The 20,500-nt window shown below is 39.3% G+C and overlaps 1 protein-coding gene across 5 annotated transcripts in view; it reads left to right on the forward strand.

Moving 5' to 3' along the window:
* The window catches only part of POLA1 (DNA polymerase alpha 1, catalytic subunit), a 351,814-nt gene that overhangs the window by 27,374 nt on the left and 303,940 nt on the right, over positions 1 to 20,500 (forward strand). For all 5 annotated transcript variants that reach the window (XM_073357730.1, XM_073357757.1, XM_073357741.1 and 2 more), the window contains exons 6-14: positions 147 to 209; positions 1,502 to 1,600; positions 5,461 to 5,656; positions 6,552 to 6,708; positions 7,740 to 7,918; positions 11,335 to 11,447; positions 11,898 to 12,014; positions 17,321 to 17,395; positions 19,219 to 19,357. In XM_073357730.1, coding sequence (XP_073213831.1) covers positions 147 to 209; positions 1,502 to 1,600; positions 5,461 to 5,656; positions 6,552 to 6,708; positions 7,740 to 7,918; positions 11,335 to 11,447; positions 11,898 to 12,014; positions 17,321 to 17,395; positions 19,219 to 19,357 — 1,138 coding nt within the window. The remainder of the gene's footprint in view (positions 1 to 146; positions 210 to 1,501; positions 1,601 to 5,460; positions 5,657 to 6,551; positions 6,709 to 7,739; positions 7,919 to 11,334; positions 11,448 to 11,897; positions 12,015 to 17,320; positions 17,396 to 19,218; positions 19,358 to 20,500) is intronic.

Below are 20,500 nucleotides of genomic sequence, written 5' to 3' on the forward strand. Positions count from 1 at the left end.
TGGGAGTTTCTGGGTGCTGGTCACTCTTGAAAATCTGGCCCATGGTATGTGGAACCTCCTTATTCTGCATGGACCGAGTCTTTCGGTTCAGTTAAGTGCATATAATTAAGTCTATATAGCTAATACAGCTGTCTAATATTTTACAGAAAACTGTAGACTTGTCCAAGGATGATTTACTTGGGGATATTCTTCAAGATCTGAATGCTGAGGTAAGTAGTTGAATTTTGAGGGGTGTAATGTATTGAACCCCCTAATCAATGATGCAATTCATCCAGTTGTCAGAAGTTTGTAAGAAGCATTTTTTAAAAAAACTGGACCACCTAAGATTTTGTTATTTTAATGAAGTCATTCCCAACTCTTGGCTGTGACAGTTTCTGTCCCATGAGTCATCTTTAGGTACCCACGAAGTCAGGTCAGCCAATGACTTTAGTTAATCAGCATGACAGTACTCGTTACTGTATTAGGAGACTTCCTTAAAATTGTAAAGACTAACACTTTCAACGGCATGTATCACAATGTCCTTTGGGGTTACTGAACATGACACGTCCATGCGGACCCTGTATTTGGGCATACGCTTTCGTGGGCTAGAACCCACTTCATCAGATGTAAGATCTGATAAATTTGTTAGTCTCTAAGGTGCCACAAGGACTCCTCGTTTCCCCCCCCCCCACTATTGACTTTACAAACTGTTTCAGTAGACAACACGTCACACTTATGACTCTCAGCCATAACTGATTTTTTTAACTTTTTTTTGTCATGCTTCATATTAACCGTAGTCTAAAAAAAATCTACGGTGAGGGATGTGAAGCATTTGAAAAACTTTCCATTGCATCCACACATTTTTAACTGAATTTCTCTGGCTCTTGTGGATCCCCAAACTTCATCCAAACCAAATTCATGAAGACTTGTGTCATCAAGATTCCTTCTTTTATTTAAATGCTAGCAGTCTGCTTGATGCTGTATAAAATACAAGGAAAGATGGTCCCTGTCCTGTGACTTACGATCTAAAATTTTTATTGACTTTCTTTTCACACTAGGATTTTGTATAATAATATATTTTCAGTTGGCATCATACTCCCACTACTGCTTTGGCTGTTCTGGACCCTCTGGGTCTTTGTTTTGCATCCTCCTCCAGTTTAGGAGCAAGCTATGTAGCTGCTTTTAATGATTTTTTCTTTTTTTGTTAATTTTTTCATAATGTTAACACTCAAAACCAAAATCTTTATAAGAATCCTTGTGGCCTTATCACTTTAAGTGAATTGGGGGGAAAAAGTGGCTTAGTTGGTGCGGAAGGATTTCTTACTTGCTTTGGGAGCGTTTCCCCAAATTCCCTAAGTGAAGACACTTCATAGTATCACTTTTTGTTGGGACTCTGATACTTTTGCAGAAGCTGATGCAGCATGCATGCAGGGTTAGAGGGAGAAGAGAAAAATTGGGTGGCTTTTTCTGTCTTTGTCAAATTCTAACGGGCCATTCTCATGTTCTCCATCCTCCTTTTTAGACCGTTCAGATAACTCCACCTCCAGTTGTAAAGCTAAAAAAGAAAAGACCTGTTGGAGCTTCACTGAATCCTTTCTCTGTACAGTCACAGGCCCATACGGTAAAGTTGCAGATCCAAATTGATTTTTTTTTTTTTTGGCTTATGACTAACTTATGTTTTGAATAAGTAAGCTCCTGTTTTATTATTGGCTTCCTTAGTAAAAACAAGGTCTGTAATTTCCTTTTTGGTACTCTAATATAGAGATGAAAATACACTTTTGCCTCTGACTATCTTTGTAGTTGAATGAGTACATGCTGTAGCTTCAGTTATCACTAAACCATTCATACAGTGCTGTAGAGTTACATAACACTTTACACATAGATACTTCATATGCACTAAAAAGCTTATCTAAACAAGATATGAGGAAAGTATATTGAAGGGTTTATTAAGGGAGGATGAATTTTTAAATGAATTTGGAGGAAAAGACACTTGTCAGATGGGGGCACAATGAAATAGGCATGAAGTGAGGTGGGAAAAGGAGATAAGGCAGAAAGATTGCAAAGAGCTTGTTCAAAAAGTTGAAAATGGAAAGATGTAAATAGGGGAAATATTATTTAAGAATGTGGGTGCGTATACGGACCTTCAGTTTTGTAGAAGGTGGGGAACCAGTGGCAGTCTTCCGATAGGAGTAATATGGTTTGAGAGGAGGCATGAAAGATGACTCTAGCAGCAGCTTTTTGGAGAGACTCACTGCTAAGAAGCAGGGAGACTGGACGATAGGCTATTGTTATGTCAAAAGCCTTGATATATGGGCAGTGGTTTTAGCAGTGGAGACAATGAGGTGAGGACAGAATTTTTATGTGAAAAGACTTAGTGAGAGCTGCAAGGAGGAGAGAAGAGTCAAAGACTGAGGTTCAGGAACTGGAAAGTGGGACGGATAATGGAATTGTTGATGGAGAGCTACATAAACAGGAAAGCTGAGAAGTTAATGTTTGAGGAGGTGAGTTTGAAATGGCAGCTGGGCATCCAAAAGATGTCAGGCAATAAGATACAAGACTGGGTGAAGAGGAAGCCACTGGAATTTGAAAATCCATCTTGTGATGAAACCGGGGAAGTAGATAAGATCACTGAGGAGAAAAAGAGGGGCCAGAAAACAGAAACCGAGGAACAACAGTAGGGAGGAGGGTCAAAGGGATTTGGAGGTGGCTGATAAATGTTCATGGGCGTAGAAAGAGATGTAGCATACAGGGACAGTTTTTAGTGAGGGATATGATTGAAGTATACAAATGGTATAGAGGAGGTAAATTCTATTTACCATTAAAATACAAGAATGACAGTGCAATTGAAAAACAAATTAAAAACTGAAACATACTCTTACACCATGAATAATGAACTTTGTGGATTTGTCATAAGAGATTATTGAGACTAAGAGTTTAATAGGATTAAAAAAATCACCCACATATCTAGATAAGGATCTAAACCCTGATGCTTCGGGGGTGTTAGTCAACTACTAGCTGACATAGGTTAGGAAGAAGAGACATGCTCTTCCATAATTGTCCGTGCTACTATTTTCCTCTGAAGCATATGATACTGGCCCTTGTCAGAATGCTGGATTAGATGGGCCACTCGTCTGATGGCCCTAGAACAGTGATTCTCAAACTTCTGTATTGGTGACCCTTTTTACACAGCAAGCCTCTGAGTGCAACATCCCATCCACCCCCCCGGCCCCCCCCCCCCCCCGGTAAATTAAAAAACACTTATAATAGCGTTAAATAATGTTTTTTAAATGCTGGAGGTGAAGCCGGGTTTGGGGGTGGAGGTTGACAGCTTATGACCTCCAAACCCTCCCCCCCCATGTAATAACCTCGCGGCCTCCTGAGGGGTCACCACCCACCGTTCGAAAACCCCTGTCCCAGAAGGAGCAATTAGAGGTTTTAAGAGCTGTCCACAAGGTAGAATGAGAACCAGGAAGACAGTCTTGGAAACTAAGTGGAAGAGAGCAGGTAGTGACTAACATTTTCTATTTCAGTAGGCAGATCTGGAAACATAAGTACAGAGAAGTGTCTATTTGGTTGAAGTAGGAGGAGTCATAAGTACCTTAGTGAGGGTGGCTTCAGCAGAGGGCAGAAGCTGAATAAGAGAGGATGAGGTTGGAGAAGGTAACAGTCTAGGATTTTGGAGAGTAAGAAAGGGAATAGGCAACTTTGATCAAAGGAAGGCTTATTTAAGACAAGAATAATGATTGGGCATCTGGGGTAGACGAGGTAAAAAGAAGTAGAGAGAATAAATATTAACATCTTTTAAACTCTATTTTAGTTTACAATAGTTTATTTTGATTTACAATAGATCAGCTGCACAGACCTGTATCATTTAGTGGCTGACAGTGGACCTTTAGAGCATTAGATTGGGACTTGGGAGACCAGGGTTCTATTCGTGGCCAAGACTCTGGCCAGCTGTGACCGTGAGCAAGTCACTGTTCATTTTCCTGTTCCTCAATTTCCCCATCTGAACTATATGATGACATTAGTGAGGCTTTGCTCAATAAAGTGCATAGAACTATCACCAGTCATTGGAAGGTCTCATGACTCCCAGCCCAGAACACCTTTTTCAAAGGTTAAAGGAATGGGGGTAGGATGAGGTAGCTGCAGCTGTTCCTACGTCCTATCTGAAGCTCTAGCTCTGAGCAGACCTTGGAAGCTGAAGAGAGGGTTTGGGAACATGCGAAAGTATAGTGAGAACATTTAGGGATATTTTTTTTCATAGCAGCAAGCCTCTACGTGCCTTGAGTGTGTGCAAATGGCAACTTTTGGAGGCTTATAGCTCACCTAAATCTAAGCTGAATAACAAAAGGGGCCTGCCCCCTGATCAACTTCTGAGTCTCTGCTACAAAGCATAGGGAAGTTGGAACTCTTCAGTGAAATGATTGGAAACCAGTTTTAACATTAGGAAGACAACCTCTTTTCTCCTGACCTTGCTGTTGGAAATTAATGGTCTTTGCTGAAACTTTAAAAAGAGGCATCAGCCGGAGTTAGAAAGAGCCTGTAAAACTTCAGTCCACACAGTTAGTTTGGCCAAGTTATAAACAACTGAAAAAGTGCTTGGGCTGCCTTAACATGGGCAGGGCCCCGTGTAGCCTCCATTGGGGTGGCTGTGGGATTCATTCCTTTACTACATAACAGTGCTCCAGAACTGGACCTTTCATTGAAAAATTGTTCTTCCCTTTATGGTTTCAGTGACCCTCCCCCCAAAATGTAAACAGTCTTAAATGATGCAGTGTCCTATGTCTGCATCTGTAGAGACCTCTTCGGTCTGAGGGACGTATTCATTTCAATCAGGGCCCTGTGGAATTTGGATACTATGGTTACATAAACTGGCATTCACCAATTTGCTGCAGCTAGGCTCACAACTGTATTTTTCCCCTGTCATACCATACCTACCGCTTCCCTTACAATTGTGAATTAATTGGAGTACAGTACGCACTCCCTGCACTGTTCCATGGAGTAAGTCAGAAGAGAGTTGTGGGAGCGAGAATTTAACTTCCTGGCTGTACCAATGTATACTGGCAAACTAGGCTGTCTGGGAAGCTGTTGAATCTGACAACCAGCTCCATTCTTGCCTGGCCCAAATGGGGAGAAGGAGGTTCTGAGGTCAGCCTCTTAGCTCCTGAGCTGAGGCCTGGGGAGAACAGCACAAAACTCATGGCCAAAAATAATCAACAAATGCTGTCTATTAATAGTTTTCAACTCTGAACCATAGAACTGTCTTTTTTTTGAGTTCGGGGTTGGGAATAGAAATGGTGGTAGAATAAATGTTGCCACGGAATTGAGGAGTTGTTGCTGAGAAATTTGGTGTCATGCTGAAGAGTGTGCAAAACCGTGACTGTAGGCCTTGTTGCCAACTTCATGTGTAACTAAACACTGTAGTTCTCCTTTAACTTAAGGAAGATTAAAGTTTAATTTGTGCCTAAAATATTTTTTCAGGTAGTAACCCCTATAGCAAGGAAAGCTCCCACTACTGTCAGAAAGGAAGTTCTTTCTCCAACTACCTCTGATCCTAAGCATACGACTTATGCAGCAAAACCTGCTGCAGTCCATAGAGAGAATGGTGCTGAGTATACAATAAAAGCTGCGGAAAATGAAGAGCTGGTGAAGGCAAAACCAGAGAAAGCTATTCAAGGTATTTTAAAAATTCTGGCAATGGAGACAGCAAATGTAGCATGTTCTAAAATATTTTAGTTAACATTAGGGCAAAGTATGAAAATAGCTTTCAGTGATTCCTCTGCGGAAAAGGACCTAGGGGTGACAGTGGACGAGAAGCTGGATATGAGTCAGCAGTGTGCCCTTGTTGCCAAGAAGGCCAGTGGCATTTTGGGATGTATAAGTAGGGGCATAGCGAGCAGATCGAGGGACGTGCCCCTACTGAAAGGTCTATTCGACATTGGTGAGGCCTCATCTGGAGTACTGTGTCCAGTTTTGGGCCCCACACTTCAAGAAGGATGTGGATAAATTGGAGAGAGTCCAGTGAAGGGCAACAAAAATGATTAGGGGACTGGAACACATGAGTTATGAGGAGAGGCTGAGGGAGCTGGGATTGTTTAGCCTGCAGAAGAGAAGAATGAGGGGGGATTTGATAGCTGCTTTCAACTACCTGAAAGGGGGTTCCAAAGAGGATGGCTCTAGACTGTTCTCAATGGTAGCAGATGACAGAACGAGGAGTAATGGTCTCAAGTTGCAGTGGGGGAGTTTTAGATTGGATATTAGGAAAAACTTTTTCACTAAGAGGGTGGTGAAACACTGGAATGCGTTACCTAGGGAGGTGGTAGAATCTCCTTCCTTAGAGGTTTTTAAGGTCAGGCTTGACAAAGCCCTGTCTGGGATGATTTAACTGGGAATTGGTCCTGCTTCGAGCAGGGAGTTGGACTAGATGACCTTCTGGGGTCCCTTCCAACCCTGATATTCTATGATTCTATCATTCACAGTAATGTTGTATACTATGTGTATGTACGTACTAGAATGATATATTATATTGTATTAATGATTAAACCCCTTAGTTCTTTTTACAATGCTTACAGAAGATGATCAGGGCATGATGGATTTTGAGGATGGGGATTTTGATGAACCGATGGAAGCGGATATACCAGAGACTGCCGGGGCCCTGAAGAAAGAACAGAAACTAGAAGAGAAAGAGGCACAGAAAGTGGTTTCTGTGAAGGAAGATGCATCCTTTTTGTAAGGATCTGTGGTTGCAAAAAACCTTTTTTGCTGAAAGATGTTCTGTTTATGACTTTATTATATTTGGACTTGATATTTACATATTTATTTTTTCTCAAGGCACTGTTCTGTGATTGCACTGTAGGGACTTTAAAAATGTGCAGGCTGAAGGGAGTAGATTGGCTGACTGCTACTTAAAAAAAGGGATATTTCATGTTTCTGGGGATAGACCATTCCTGTCTGGAAAAAAGAAAAGGAGTACTTGTGGCACCTTAGAGACTAACCAATTTATTTGAGCATAAGCTTTCGTGAGCTACAGCCGATGCTTATGCTCAAATGAATTGGTTAGTCTCTAAGGTGCCACAAGTACTCCTTTTCTTTTTGCGAATACAGACTAACACGGCTGTTACTCCTGAAACCTGTCATTCCTGTCTGGGTAAACAGTGAAATGTTTTAGGTTAAGTGCTCAATGTATATTGCAAAGAGCTGGTGACGTAATGTGGAATGCTTAGTGCTGATGAGCAGGAATCACTAAAGATTTATATTACCAAATACCTTATAATTGCCCAAAACATGAATGATCGTTAAAGCCAGTTTCCCATGGCAAAGAGTGATGCCATTGAAGTTAAAAATGCAAAAGTAATGACTTCAAAACTCTCCTATATAAGAAAAAGACCTTAAAGCACATTTTTAATACTGTTTCATGACTGAAAATTATGAGAAGTCAAATCATGGTTTGAAGTGTACAAAGTTTTTCATAGAAACAAGTAATGACTCTGTCCCACCCCAAATAGCTTACAGTTGAAGGTAGCCTTGCAAACTGATGGGATTATTCATGCTGTAACGACTTGCATGTCTAGGGTCTGTCTAATAGTCTAAAGCAACTTTCAGTGCCTGTCTGCTGGATATACGAGAGCTATATTTGTGGGGGAAATAATGGAGTATTCCATATTAGCTAGTTCTGGTGACGGATCTTAAGTCATGTCTTTTCAAAAGTTATGGTTGTAGTGAACATACAACCTTACTCATCTGTTTTTCAATACTTGCAGAAGTTCTTTTCTCCCCGATATGTCCTGTTGGACCAGAATGGATAAGGATGAAATTGATTTAATTGCCTCAGAAGTTCAAGTGGACCCCAGTTGCCTGCCACTAGTGAACGGGGAAGATGGTGATCAAGTCTTTAGGTTTTATTGGCTGGATGCTTACGAAGATCAGTATAGTCAACCAGGTATCTACACATTTAAAGATGGAAAGTAACTCTCTCGTTCCCTTCATTCAATTCTCGCCATTAAGGCTGGGATTTTCAATGGAGCCCGAGGGATGCCTAGCTGCCCTCTAAGCCTGTTGAAGTTCTCCCCCGGAAGTTGCTTTGTAACTTGCACAGGGTTATTCCTCCCTCTATATGATATAACCACTTGACAAAATGAAAGTCTTGTCTATTATGTTTGGTCTGTTATAGTGTTAGGGGGAAGGAAAAGGATTTTAGTGCTGTTAAATCAAGGGAATATGCCGACATTCTTTACCTCTGTGTGCTAGGAATGAGTTGATGTCTCTATCTTCTTGGGTAAGTGGTACAATAGTTAAATGAACTGGTCTCTTGCTTTTGAAAATCTAATCTGAAATCCTGATTAGATCATTCGTTTGGTCTCCTGTGTCCTGATAAACCTGTCTTTTTGTATTACAAGTCACATGTGTTGTAGGAGAGGAGGCAGACTGGTTGTGCAATAGATGATGTTGTGCAAAAATGTTCATAAAGCTCTGCCAAGATACCTCAGTCCTAGCTCGCTTATTTCATAGCTCTAGTGCTTTTGGAACCTGTCTTTCATGCATATCAACCTCATTCAAACTCTTAGTGGTAGAGGAAAAATACCTATTTTGGAGGCTTTGGACTAGTGCTCCAAGTGCTAAGTATAATGCATGTTGCAGTTACACCTTTCTTAAGTTGTGGTGCCAAGGGGTTAAATAGGAGTCGGTCTTTTTGTATGCTGAGTGCATTGAAAAGCTTCCTCATGAGAGCAGCTAGTGATCACTGAAGTCATGGTGAAATCAGTTATTCTAATATAAAAATAGCTACTCTTAAAGACCCTGCTATTGTTTTTTACTTCTATCTTGGCTTGAAAGTTAGTGGTTGCTGAATGGAACATAATTATGAAAGGATTTATTTTTCTTGCATATGAGAAGAGATATCCTGTCCTTATTGTGACATTTTCAAGGTTGAATAATAGACTGCACCTGGTTTCAATTAGTAGTGTGGGGGGGAGTAAATTTTGACATTGTTTATGCCCATTTTCCATAAAAATCATGAAACTATTAAACAAAAACAATGTCAAATACATTGCTTGAAATGAAGCTAGACTGCAAGATAAATAAGACTCTAAAATCATTTGTAACTTTGAAATAGACTCTGTTTTCCTTCATGATTCCCTTTAACTGTTTTATGGAGAGAATTGGAAGGCTGTACTCCTATCTTAAAAATTCGAAGAAATGAATAATAAAATAAAACAATAGGTGTCCATCTGGTGCTCTGGTCACCTGTCTCATAGCTTAAAAAGCTAAGAAGAAACCAGGAATTACTCATAAATATCTCAACCTTAGCTCACACCCTTATTAAGAGCTTAATGAAGGAGGAGGGGGAGAAAGAGAATCTGGGCTCTGGTAGATCAAGGGAGCAAGTCCTGAAATTGAAGGTCTTCCTCCCCCCCCCCCCCAAAAAAAATTGTTTATTATTGAAGGAGCTCCAGCTCCCACCCCTCTAATCTCAGTAATGGCAGTATGTTGTAGGAGGAGAGAGAAATCTCCAGTAACCAAGTCCAAAATTATGTAGGGATTTTTTTATAGGTTAACACTAGGCTTATCGGAATGTGATCTTTATTTTTTAATAATTTTGGGTGGGGAATAAAATGTTTGTTTTGAAGCATTTTTAAAAATTTTTATCAATGTAGATTTTCATGGTTGTGGGAGATTATGGGAAGAGGTTCAGATGACAGTGGGGAGTCAGACAGTGATTGAATGGTAGCAGATGACAGAACGAGGAGTAATGGTCTCAAGTTGCAGTGGGGGAGGTTTAGATTGGATATTAGGAAAAACTTTTTCACTAAGAGGGTGGTGAAACACTGGAATGCGTAACCTAGGGAGGTGGTAGAATCTCCTTCCTTAGAGGTTTTTAAGGTCAGGCTTGACAAAGCCCTGTCTGGGATGATTTAACTGGGAATTGGTCCTGCTTTGAGCAGGGGGTTGGACTAGATGACCTTCCGGGGTCCCTTCCAACCCTGATATTCTATGATTCTATGATTCTATGAATGACAGAAGATCTTGAGATTCAAAAAGTGAAGGCTTTATAACTTGTTAATGTTGTATAATGTTAAAACACATCGTTGACATCATGTCAGACTATACAGAGTAAACATTCTTGTTCTTGAGCAGCAGTGTTCTTAATTTTTACTGTCTGTTAAAATCTACCATTATCAATAGAAATATTTGTGTGTGTGGGGGGGAGGGTGGAGGGGGGAGTGAAATTGACGTTTACGAATAAAAATGTAATCCTTCCAAGCCTAGTTAAAACCAAACTCCTGAATTCTACCCAGAAGCTGATTGAAAGGTAACAGCACTAGTTTAATGTGCTCCCATCTTACAAGTCCACTTAAGTTGGCTGCAGCATTCTGTGCTAGCTTCAATTTTCAAATATTTCCAAGGTGTAATTCCATGTAGTGTGCATTATAGCTGGTTCGTGATACCTTACTCTTGCCGTGACACAGATGTGGATAATTGTGGCAAGGTCCACAATGAAAAGAAAAGATTGGTGAAAAAGCTGTTTTGGCTACACCTGTTACCTGGACATCCAGGAGCACCCTGAATTTAATAGCATCCCCAAGTTGTCCACTGTACTGTCGCACTCCCTTTGTGAGGGGTGCTGATGTAAATTCCACCAACTTCCAGTTGCTTCCCCCTAGCCTCACTGTTCTCTCTCTATTACCTGGATGGAGTCACAACCAGCTAGCTGTCATACAAGACCTAAGTTTTCTAGGCATTGGGAAATGCATCCCATTGTTCCAGAAGAGTCAGATGTGATGGGGATGTAGAGCTGGGTACTTTCGGCATACTGAATGCAATGAACTCTCCTCACTAACCCTCCTAGTGGCCCCGTATACACACTGGAAAAAGACAGGTGACCAGCACGGTGCAAGAGAGCCCTTGGGGCAGGGGAATTATTTCATTGATTTCATTGATCTGGAGTTGTAGGAAAGATTGTTGTACTTGTGGGGTCTTGTTTTTTCTGTGTGCTTTTTTTTTTTGAGTAGTGAATTGTCAAATATAAAACTTTCTGGATTTTACTATGGGAATTATTGCTGCTAAAATTTGTAAGTTTGGGACTTGAAGCTGATAAATACTATTAAGTGAAATTTTCAGTGGATTGCAGAAGGCCTTCCACCGACTTCATTGGGTACAAAGGAGTCTTAATTTTGGAGAACTGAGTAAGGAACTGTCAGCAGATGGAACTGTTCAAGGACTACACATTGGAAATTACTTTGGTCCTGGGGATGAATTAATCTTTATTTAGTTATACTTAAAATGGCAGCTTTTCTGCTAGCAGCGTCTTTGAGAATTTTTGGTTCCCTAATATCTAGTTTTCTCTTCCTTTCTCAGGTGTGGTATTTCTGTTTGGTAAAGTGTGGATTGAATCAGCAGAGACCTATGTCAGCTGTTGTGTGACAGTGAAAAATATTGAGAGAACTATCTATCTACTGCCACGTGAGATGGTAGGCCTGAATTTCAGTGGTCTGCTGATAGGAAGCTAGTGAAGTAAAATGCCTTTTGACGTGTTTATATGGCTGAAACAAGCTGTGCTGATCATTGCAAATGTGATATTCATCATGCGAAAAGCAGAGTAGAATATCCCTGATTTTCAAGCTATAATGACGTGGCTAAGAAAAAGACAGTTCCTTTACCTGAAACTAATGGTGGCAGTCTTCTTGAGTGACCTCCTGCTTACCATGTTAAGTTTCCAAGTCCTCTGTTTTCAGTAGTATTTCATAAATTTGATGTTTTGTGAACTAATATATTTTGGTGCCATAACATTCCTTGGCTACAAGCTTTGATTGTATGTCAAGTTTACCCATTAAAACAACTCTAACGAAATTAACAAGCCAACAAAATTCAATGTTGTCAGAATCTGTAAATGAAATAATTTGATTTGACTGTCTTTAAAGCAAATGGACCTAACTTCTGGTAAAGAGACGGAGAATCCTGTGACTATGGTGAATGTCTACCAAGAATTTAATGACCAGATTGCTGTAAAATACAAGATCATGAAGTTCAGATCCAAGGTTTGTCTCTCTTGTACATCATGCTCAATCCCCTCCTATTTTTCTGTTTTCGGAGGGCAGAAAACTTTCAGTGGATAGCAATTCTGGTTGGTGTGTGGGTGGAAAAGGCAAAGTTATAACTGGCGTGCATGTGTCTGTTTTCCTGTAACAGCCAAGCAGTGACTGACTGAATCTTTCTCAACTCAAGAATAAGTGAAGCAGAGTTTGGAGATGGGCCTAGTATAGAACAGAATTTTAACCCCAAAGCAAATATGATTAATGGCAGAATGTTGAGATCTAAGGCTGTGTCCTGACTTTTCACACTACGACTTGTTACATTGAAAGCAGTTTTCAAATATGGTTATGACCAAACAGTTTGTATACGTGCCATCATGATTATAAATGTCAAACCCTGCTAAAATCCTGCCAACGGATTAGTTAATAGAACAGTTTTAGCCAACACAACTTTGTGAATCAGTTTTGTTTCTATATTGTGGACCCCAAACCACTAATGGAACTGTTTCAGGGTCTTCCTTCTTCCTCCCCATCTCTGCCACATATACTAGAAGTCAGTGTAGTACATTTATGTAGCACTTCCTGTTTGCTGTAATACACTTTTTGCCCAAAGCTTGCTGAGGGATACACGCAACATGGCTTCGCTTATTAGAGAAAATATACATGCCCAGGTGAACTAGCAACTAAATGGCAGTCCTTTTGTGATGCTCACAGTACTGATTTCTGGACTGCCAATATTCATTTCTCTTAAACATCCTAATTTTTGTAACGAATATTGAGCACAAGAGGGAAAACCACCTGTGGCCCTCTGGATAGGGCACTGGGCTAGGACTCGAAATTTGGTTCTTCCATTGACCTGCTGTGACACTGAACAAATTGTTTCACCTTGTTGCTTATTTTTTCCCTTCCACTTTTTATCTGTTTTTCTCTTTAGACTTTAAGCTTTCTTGGGCAGGAACTGTTTATTATGTGACTGTACAATGCCTAGCATATTAGGGGGTCCTGATCTTGGGTGGAGCTTCTAGACACTACTGTACTGCAAACCATTAATAAGGCAGATAACGTTCCCTTTAGGATTAGGATGCCATCTTGAGATCTACACCGTTCATTGGATCACTAGTTGTGCTTGACATTTGTGATTCCTCTACGTATTTGAGCCACTCCACAAGTAGTTAAGAGAATGGTGAAACGGAAAAGATTGCTCTATCGGAAAATAGAGGCAGACACGATGTGGGATATAGAATTGGTGTCAGAGAAATCTGTTCATAAAGGTACAGTTCTGCAAAGCAAAATATGCAGAAATTGTGCTAGCAAGGGCATCACAAATCTGGACTGAAGAGCATTGCTTGAGCTGTGTGAGGAAGCTTATTCAATCACTTCACAAACAAACTCATTAACTTTTTTTTCCCTTTTCCCTCTTTTAATATGTGTGGATAAAATGCAAGTGTGTCTTTGCAGTCCAGTCTTGGATGAAGATGAGTGCAGTGCTAGCATCATGTTTCTTCAATTAAGTGCTCAGATGGCTCTTCCTACTTTTTGGAGTATCTTGGAGTATCAAGTTGAGAGTTCACAAAGAATTACAGTATAATTTTGGGATTAGTTTTGATTTTCTTGGATTAGTGATCAGTGCTGTCATTATACCCTTGTGTAAAATGTTTGGCAAGTGGTTTGAAAGGCAGAGGAAAACAGAGGAAGAATGAATAAAAACACATGTGTGTAAAATGAGGGGAAAATCAAAATATTGATGGACAACTCTAAATGTTCTAAAGCATGATGCAAATGCAAGTGCTTCCCAAATGCCTCTTAAATAGCAAGTTCACCCAATAAATATCATACATCTGTGCAGCAAATATGTAACAGTGCAGTATTTTCAGCCTTCAATAGTGGACAGATTGTATGATTCTTTGGCACATTCCAGCAACACACATTTCATCTGTTTAAGAATTTCTTATGATCAAAATAATTCTGACAAGTTTACCTTTGAATTTTTTTCACTGTTTCTACTTGTGTGTTCTCATTATAATGTACTTGTAAATGAGAGATGTAGGTGAGTAGTTTAAGATTGGGTGTACAGCAAGGATATGGTAGCTCACTGCTCAGGAAGAACCCTGAAGTTGAGAAAATAACTAAAGTTTAATGAAGCGGGCTTCAATAACAGTGACTTGGAAGCATATGCTTTGGATTGTCCTTTGAAAAGGTGCTGAAGGATCAGAAGAACTCTTTTTTTTTTTTTTAAACTTGTGCACGTGCAAAGTGACAGTTAAAAGATGATACGGGAAGAGATGATAAAGATTAAAATAAAGATACAACTGCGGGTAGAGATTATAGATGTTTGAAAGTGGGGTAAGCCACAGTGCAAAACCCTCTTTTATACAGACACAGTGTGTCTAAACTGGGTGTTGCAGTTACCCCAGTACAAGTCTTGTCCGTATAGACAGGCCTGTATTTCAACATGATGATGATAGCTTTATTCATTGCATAGCAAGATATCAAACAGAGGCCTTCTGTGTGAAGACGAAATACTGATCTGAGAGAGGACAAGCAAATGTTGTATCTTACTGTTCAGATGGGAATTTGCTACCAGGTCTGAATTGACTTTTCTGTGTGTATTAAGACTTTAGCTAGATGGGGAAGGCTAGGGGGAATGGTCTCCTATAAAGCTTTAGCTAAAGTATGCTTATGTAGTGTTCAATCATAGTTCCTGCATTGCCAAAAAAGGATGGGAAAAATTAATACCTTCAATCATATGATATGCATCTTTGTGAACTTTTTTCAAAGAACATGCCTTTTATTGAGGCATTAATACTTCAGTATTAAAACATGCTTGGCCTGTTCTTTATCTTTCAATAAACAAAACTACAGTAGTAAAAGGCTTGCTTTCTAGTCTATGAAAGTTTGCTAATTCTTTGAAATTCTTCTCGCTCAAGTTGCCTTTGATTTCAATGGGAGCTGCAGGATTAGGCCTAAGAAACAAATACAGCTTTCCTTGAAGTCGATTTTAAAATTGTAAATTAGCTTCTCCAAGACCATTAGGCTTAAATAATGACTTTTTTTAAAAAAAGGATTGGCTCTAAAATTTTGCCCTGTAGCTTTAATGTTTTATATTCAGTTCATCCATTAACAGTGCTATTTTTGAAATATTTGGAGGAAGTTTTCATTAATTTTATAGCAAGTTGACTTCAGATACCAATGCCTTTTTCAAAATAAATTGATTATAATGGAGGAAATAATTAATCTTCTTTGTTTTCATGTTGAAGTGACAAAGCTACAGTGGCTATGTGCAGAGCTGGCTGAAACTCAGGATTTCTGGTTTGTGGGAAATATTGGTTTTGTTCCAGTTCAGATCAAAAATTGAAACTTCCCAGAAACTGGAAATTCCATAAGTTCCATTTTTGGAAACACTGACACATGATGTTTCTGAAACAAAATATGATCTTGGATACCCCAACAGCTGCTGACTGAAATTGATGTGATTAGCAGTAGTAAAACTGACAAGATTTTCTGAATAGTGGCGGTGAAACTGACAAGAATCCTGTAAATTTCAGTTGATAGCTGCCAGCGCTTGCACTTTTGTGGCAGCACTGCTCAAAAACCTCTCCTAAAAAAATGATTGAAAGTATTTAAGTGAAAATATTGCTACATACCAAGCTGATGTGACCCGCTCAATAGAACTACATCTAATCCATGACCCGATAATTTATATTGGAACAAAGGGAAGATAACGTCAATCAAGGAAGTGCGTGCTTTAAAAAAGTAAACTGTAAAGTCTTAGAATCAATCTGGGAAACTTTAAAAGATGATTCAAAATGGATGTATGGGAGCACTAATTTTGTGCTGGGAGTAACTTCATGGACACAGAATTGTCCAAGTAGAATGACTTTTGTAACACTTTGAAGAAATATAATAGGTATTAGATAGTGAGAGAGAATAATATGTATTATTGTAACACCTACAAGCTCCACTCATGAACCGGGACCCCATTGTATTAGGTGCTGTACAGAACACAAAGACAGTAAAGGGTAAGCTTTGCCAACAGAACCGTCACACTTGGGAAGTTCCTGCCATGCCACCTTTTATGTGGGCCCAGCGGGGCTTCTCGGACACTCTGGCTGCTACTGGAAATAACAGTAACTTAAATCACTGGTTATATTGGAGATGCTGTGAGAAGTGATGACATCTGGCATTAGCACACCATTGCTTGTGGCAGTAATTTTATATGTGGCCATCAAAGCTTTGCCAACACCAAACTTGGGATTGTGAGTAGACTCTGTAAGGCATAGCATTTTCCCATACACCTGCCACTGATTGTGGCAGGAATGGAGCCTGTTCAAGCCAAGTTGGGCAAGTTCTTAACAAATCAATTTGAAAGCAACATGACTCCAGTCTGAAACTTATCAGCCAATCATTGCTTCTCCATGTCTAATCTCTGAAAGGAACACTTCATGGGCAGATAGCATTTTTATGGCTCTTTACACGTCACTGTAATTCTGATCAGAGGGGCTCACATGCTCTCTTTTACTCCATAGTCAGGTTAAATTCACAAGAAGTGGTTTGAACCTATGTGTTTAAAAAGACAAGACAGTAGTGGACAAGTCCTGGTTTATGACTAGGGCCAGTAGGACCTCTGGCAATACAAATAACACACGCCACAAGTGACTCCTCACCATCCATTTGCATAATGGCTGCAATGTGCTGTTCTCCAGCTGGTGCAATAGCATAGGTTAGCCATGCAAATCCAGAATCCTTAGCCTCCAGGAAATTTTAACATAGTTTTGAACAGTAAGGCTATATCTACACTGCGCACCTAACAACAGCACGACTGTGCCACTACGGCCATGCCATTGTAAGGCATGTAGTGTAGCCACTCTTTGTAGTGTAGCCACTCGCCAGGAGAGAGCTCTTCTGATGACCAAATAAAGCCACTCCCTACGAGGGATGGAGAGCTGTCTACACTGGTGCTTTTCATCATTAAAACTTTTGTCATATGGGGTTTTCCCCCCATACCTCTGAGCAACAAAAGTTTTAACGCTAAAAGTGGAGTGCAGACAAGGACTAAGTGTGGTTGCAGCCTGCTTTAGCATCGCTGGTAGCTTATGAACATGACGTTGGAGACCTACTTGTCCAATAATAAAGCTGCTGCTTTATTTAGCTGCTGTAAGGAGAGTAATGAGATCAGATGAATGAGCATTTGCATCACGTTTGGTTTTTATTCCTTTCTTTCTCTTATTGGGAAGAATGTTCAGTATGCTGATATTTTAAAAAAAATCTTAGCATCTAATACATAGTATTTAAAATGTATTTCTTTTGCATAGAAAGTTGAAAAGAATTATGCTTTTGAGATCCCAGATGTTCCAGTGAAGTCTGACTACCTAGAAGTTAGGTACCTGGTGAGTAAAACTAATCTGATTAGAGGCCACATCACTGGAATAGTTCTGTTGAACTTAATCTTATTTAAGTACATATATTAACATAATTTTGTCCTTATTTATGGCTACACCCACTTCACAACGTGTAAACTAATTGCTTTTTATTTTTAAAATTTTGTCTTTTGAAGCTTATTTAACTTAGTGTTTTTTGTTTGCTTGTTTTCCTTATATCATTGATGTGCTGGCCAGTCCCTGCCATAGCTAGTTAATTACAATGAAACTGAAAGTGAATAACAAATTAAAACATTTTAAATCCGTATATCATAGATCTACTAAAGCTTTCTATATATCTCGGTGTTAGCTGCACTCCCCAAAAAATAAAACATGATGAAATTAAAACAATAATTTCATCCATCAATGTTAATGACTTATTAATTATGGAGATATCTATTCCTGATTAGTCAGGCTTTCTTTTTCATTTTTTTGTTTACTTTTGTGCCATTTGGGCTCAGTTAAACAATGTATTTGAATGTGTGTAACTTTAAACACCCACAGGGGACTGTTCTCAAGCCTAAAATCAGGCATATGCTTAAGTGCCTTGTGATAGCAGGACATTTGTGTGTAGTCCGTTTAATCATTTGTATTGGTCTTTTATGAGGCTCCTGGGCAAGAGAAACTTGGAGTGACAGACCCACAAGTTCCCAGCGGGACTCTGGGACAGGGATAGTAACAACAAATTTTAATCATTTAAAAAAAAAAACTGACAAGGTTTCAAATTGACAGTGTTCCCTTCTAAATACATTTTGTTAATTGCTGAGAAGGGGACATTAAAGGCACCATCTTAATGCATTCAGCCACTTTGCAGGGATTAAGGTCATATCTGAAGGGTGAAGTAAATGCATGTTAGCTGCCCAAAATGCTGCTTTAGCACTTCAGGAGCATTCTAATCTTATTGGTCTGCAAACAGTGGCTGTAGCTGGAAAGCTGTCAGATGCATAAAACAATATAATTAACTTGCAGTATTTACTTAAGCAGTTTCTATATTAAAAATGTTGAGTTATGTGGGTCATGGCTGATACCAACACACTCTTGTTTCCTATATAGACACAGATTTTGGCATTTACATTTTTGGATCAATTTCCTGGCTTATGTGTAGGCTTGCAGATTTTCCTTTTTTTTTTTTTTTTAAATATATAATTTCCACAGATAATATGGGTTTATTTTTAAGGATTTTTTTTTTCTTCTTTTTTTCCTATTTAAATTTTCACAGTTGGGGAAAATTAAAGAAGAGGCCAGACAATTTTTTAATTACAGTAGACCTTGAGTTTCAAAAAGTTAAGCTTTATAAATCATGAAAACACAAATTGTTAACATCACATATCAAAATATACAGAGTAAATATCTTTAAGTCAACAAACCATACCTGTTTTTACTTTTCATTCACTAGTTTGTAACAAGCCTAATTTAAAATTCAGTGGATTCTGACTCTAAGTTCTCAAGCAACATTTTTCTTACTTTTCATATCGGTACATTTCAGTTGTTGTTATTGATGGGAATACTTTTTCATTGGTTTGTGTAAGTTCAGTGAAATTGATGTTTGCAGATATTTACTGATAAAAATGGAATCCACCAAAACCTACTTATGCAGAGTTTTGTTAAAACAATAGTCTGATACTTCTTGGGTTGCTATAATACATTCTGATGTGATGGAGTTTCACTCATGTGAAACTGGCACATTTCAGATATGGTTTAGTTTGTTTATACTGCTGCTTGAGCATAATATGTTGACATGCCCTTTTTTTTTTTAAATAAAATGACTTATCGCTTTCTTTTGATTATGTCAGGCTGAATTCCCCCGGCTTCCTCAAGATCTGAAAGGAGAGACATTTTCTCATGTATTTGGAACTAACACTTCTAGCCTGGAAGTTCTCTTGATGAGTAGGAAGATCAAAGGACCAAGCTGGCTGGAAATAAAAAATCCACGTATGAGGATTTGCATGTCAAATACTTAATAAATTGCTGAAAAATAAATTTGGAGGGGGATAGTAGATGAGTTGACCAGTACAGTTCTATTTTGTCAAATCTTTCAGAAGTTCTTGAGGGCAGTATTCTGAGAAGTAATGTTTAGATTTCATAAACAGGACCTATTAGAAAGCAGTTTATTTTGAGAGGCAAGCAAGATTTGCTTAATTGGTCTCTTTTCAATGTTGACAGCTCTTGAACTGATTTCTCCCCTCGCTTCCTTCACCCTTTCCCCCCAATTCTGTACTCTCTGTTTTGTGCTCTTTGGGACTTGATCCTTCAGAATGTCACTTTTTATACAAAAGTGGGCAACAGCACCACAGTAGTAAGGTAACTGGGCTTCTTGTGATACTCCCCCTTAAAGAGGAGAGGGAAGGAAAAACTTGATTTGATTCTGCGACCAAATTTCTAAATGGTTCTGAGTGTCCGTTTAGCTCCAGTAATGCCTAAATTCCTGTAACATTTTACACTGTGGCAATCGCCATGCTTGGCTCAGAGACCGTGTTTGATCATAAGTGTTTAATTTTAACTTTACTCTGAGTTCTGGAACTGTTTCTGGGTAACACCCAGTACAAATTACTCCATCAGTAGTTTATACAAAATGACATGGTTGGAAACACCCAGTGTGCTTTCAACTTAAGTCATTGATTGAGTGTTTGTCTATGGGGATCCCACTCTGTGTGCATGTGCACCTCATACACATTCAGAATCTTTAAACATTAGTGTCTCTGGAGCCATGCCTTCTCCCTACATGTCTTCATGCTCCCAGCAACCACAGGGCATAAAGGGCAGAGCAGCTGCAACCATCTCTTAGTTCTCTCTTACCAGCTTTGGCAGTGAGATGGAACCAGGCAGTGTCTGCCTGCTGCCCTGTAGTCCGTTCTCTATCCTTATCTAGCTTGTTAGGGTTAATTCCTTAAATATCTCCTGTGTTTTCTTCAACTTTTTCTTTCTTTGTTCTGTGTTTTTAAAAGACACCTTATTTTCTCTCAGCACCTTGTGCCACAACCACTTAAAATAGCAGCTTCAAATCCTGCCCATCTTGTGACTGGCTTATTCCCCTTCTAGACAGTTTGTTTTTGTCTTGGTGAGAGCCTTGTACCT

Source organism: Lepidochelys kempii, chromosome 1 (genome assembly GCF_965140265.1).
Source record: "Lepidochelys kempii isolate rLepKem1 chromosome 1, rLepKem1.hap2, whole genome shotgun sequence".
In the NCBI taxonomy this organism is placed as follows: domain Eukaryota; kingdom Metazoa; phylum Chordata; order Testudines; family Cheloniidae; genus Lepidochelys; species Lepidochelys kempii.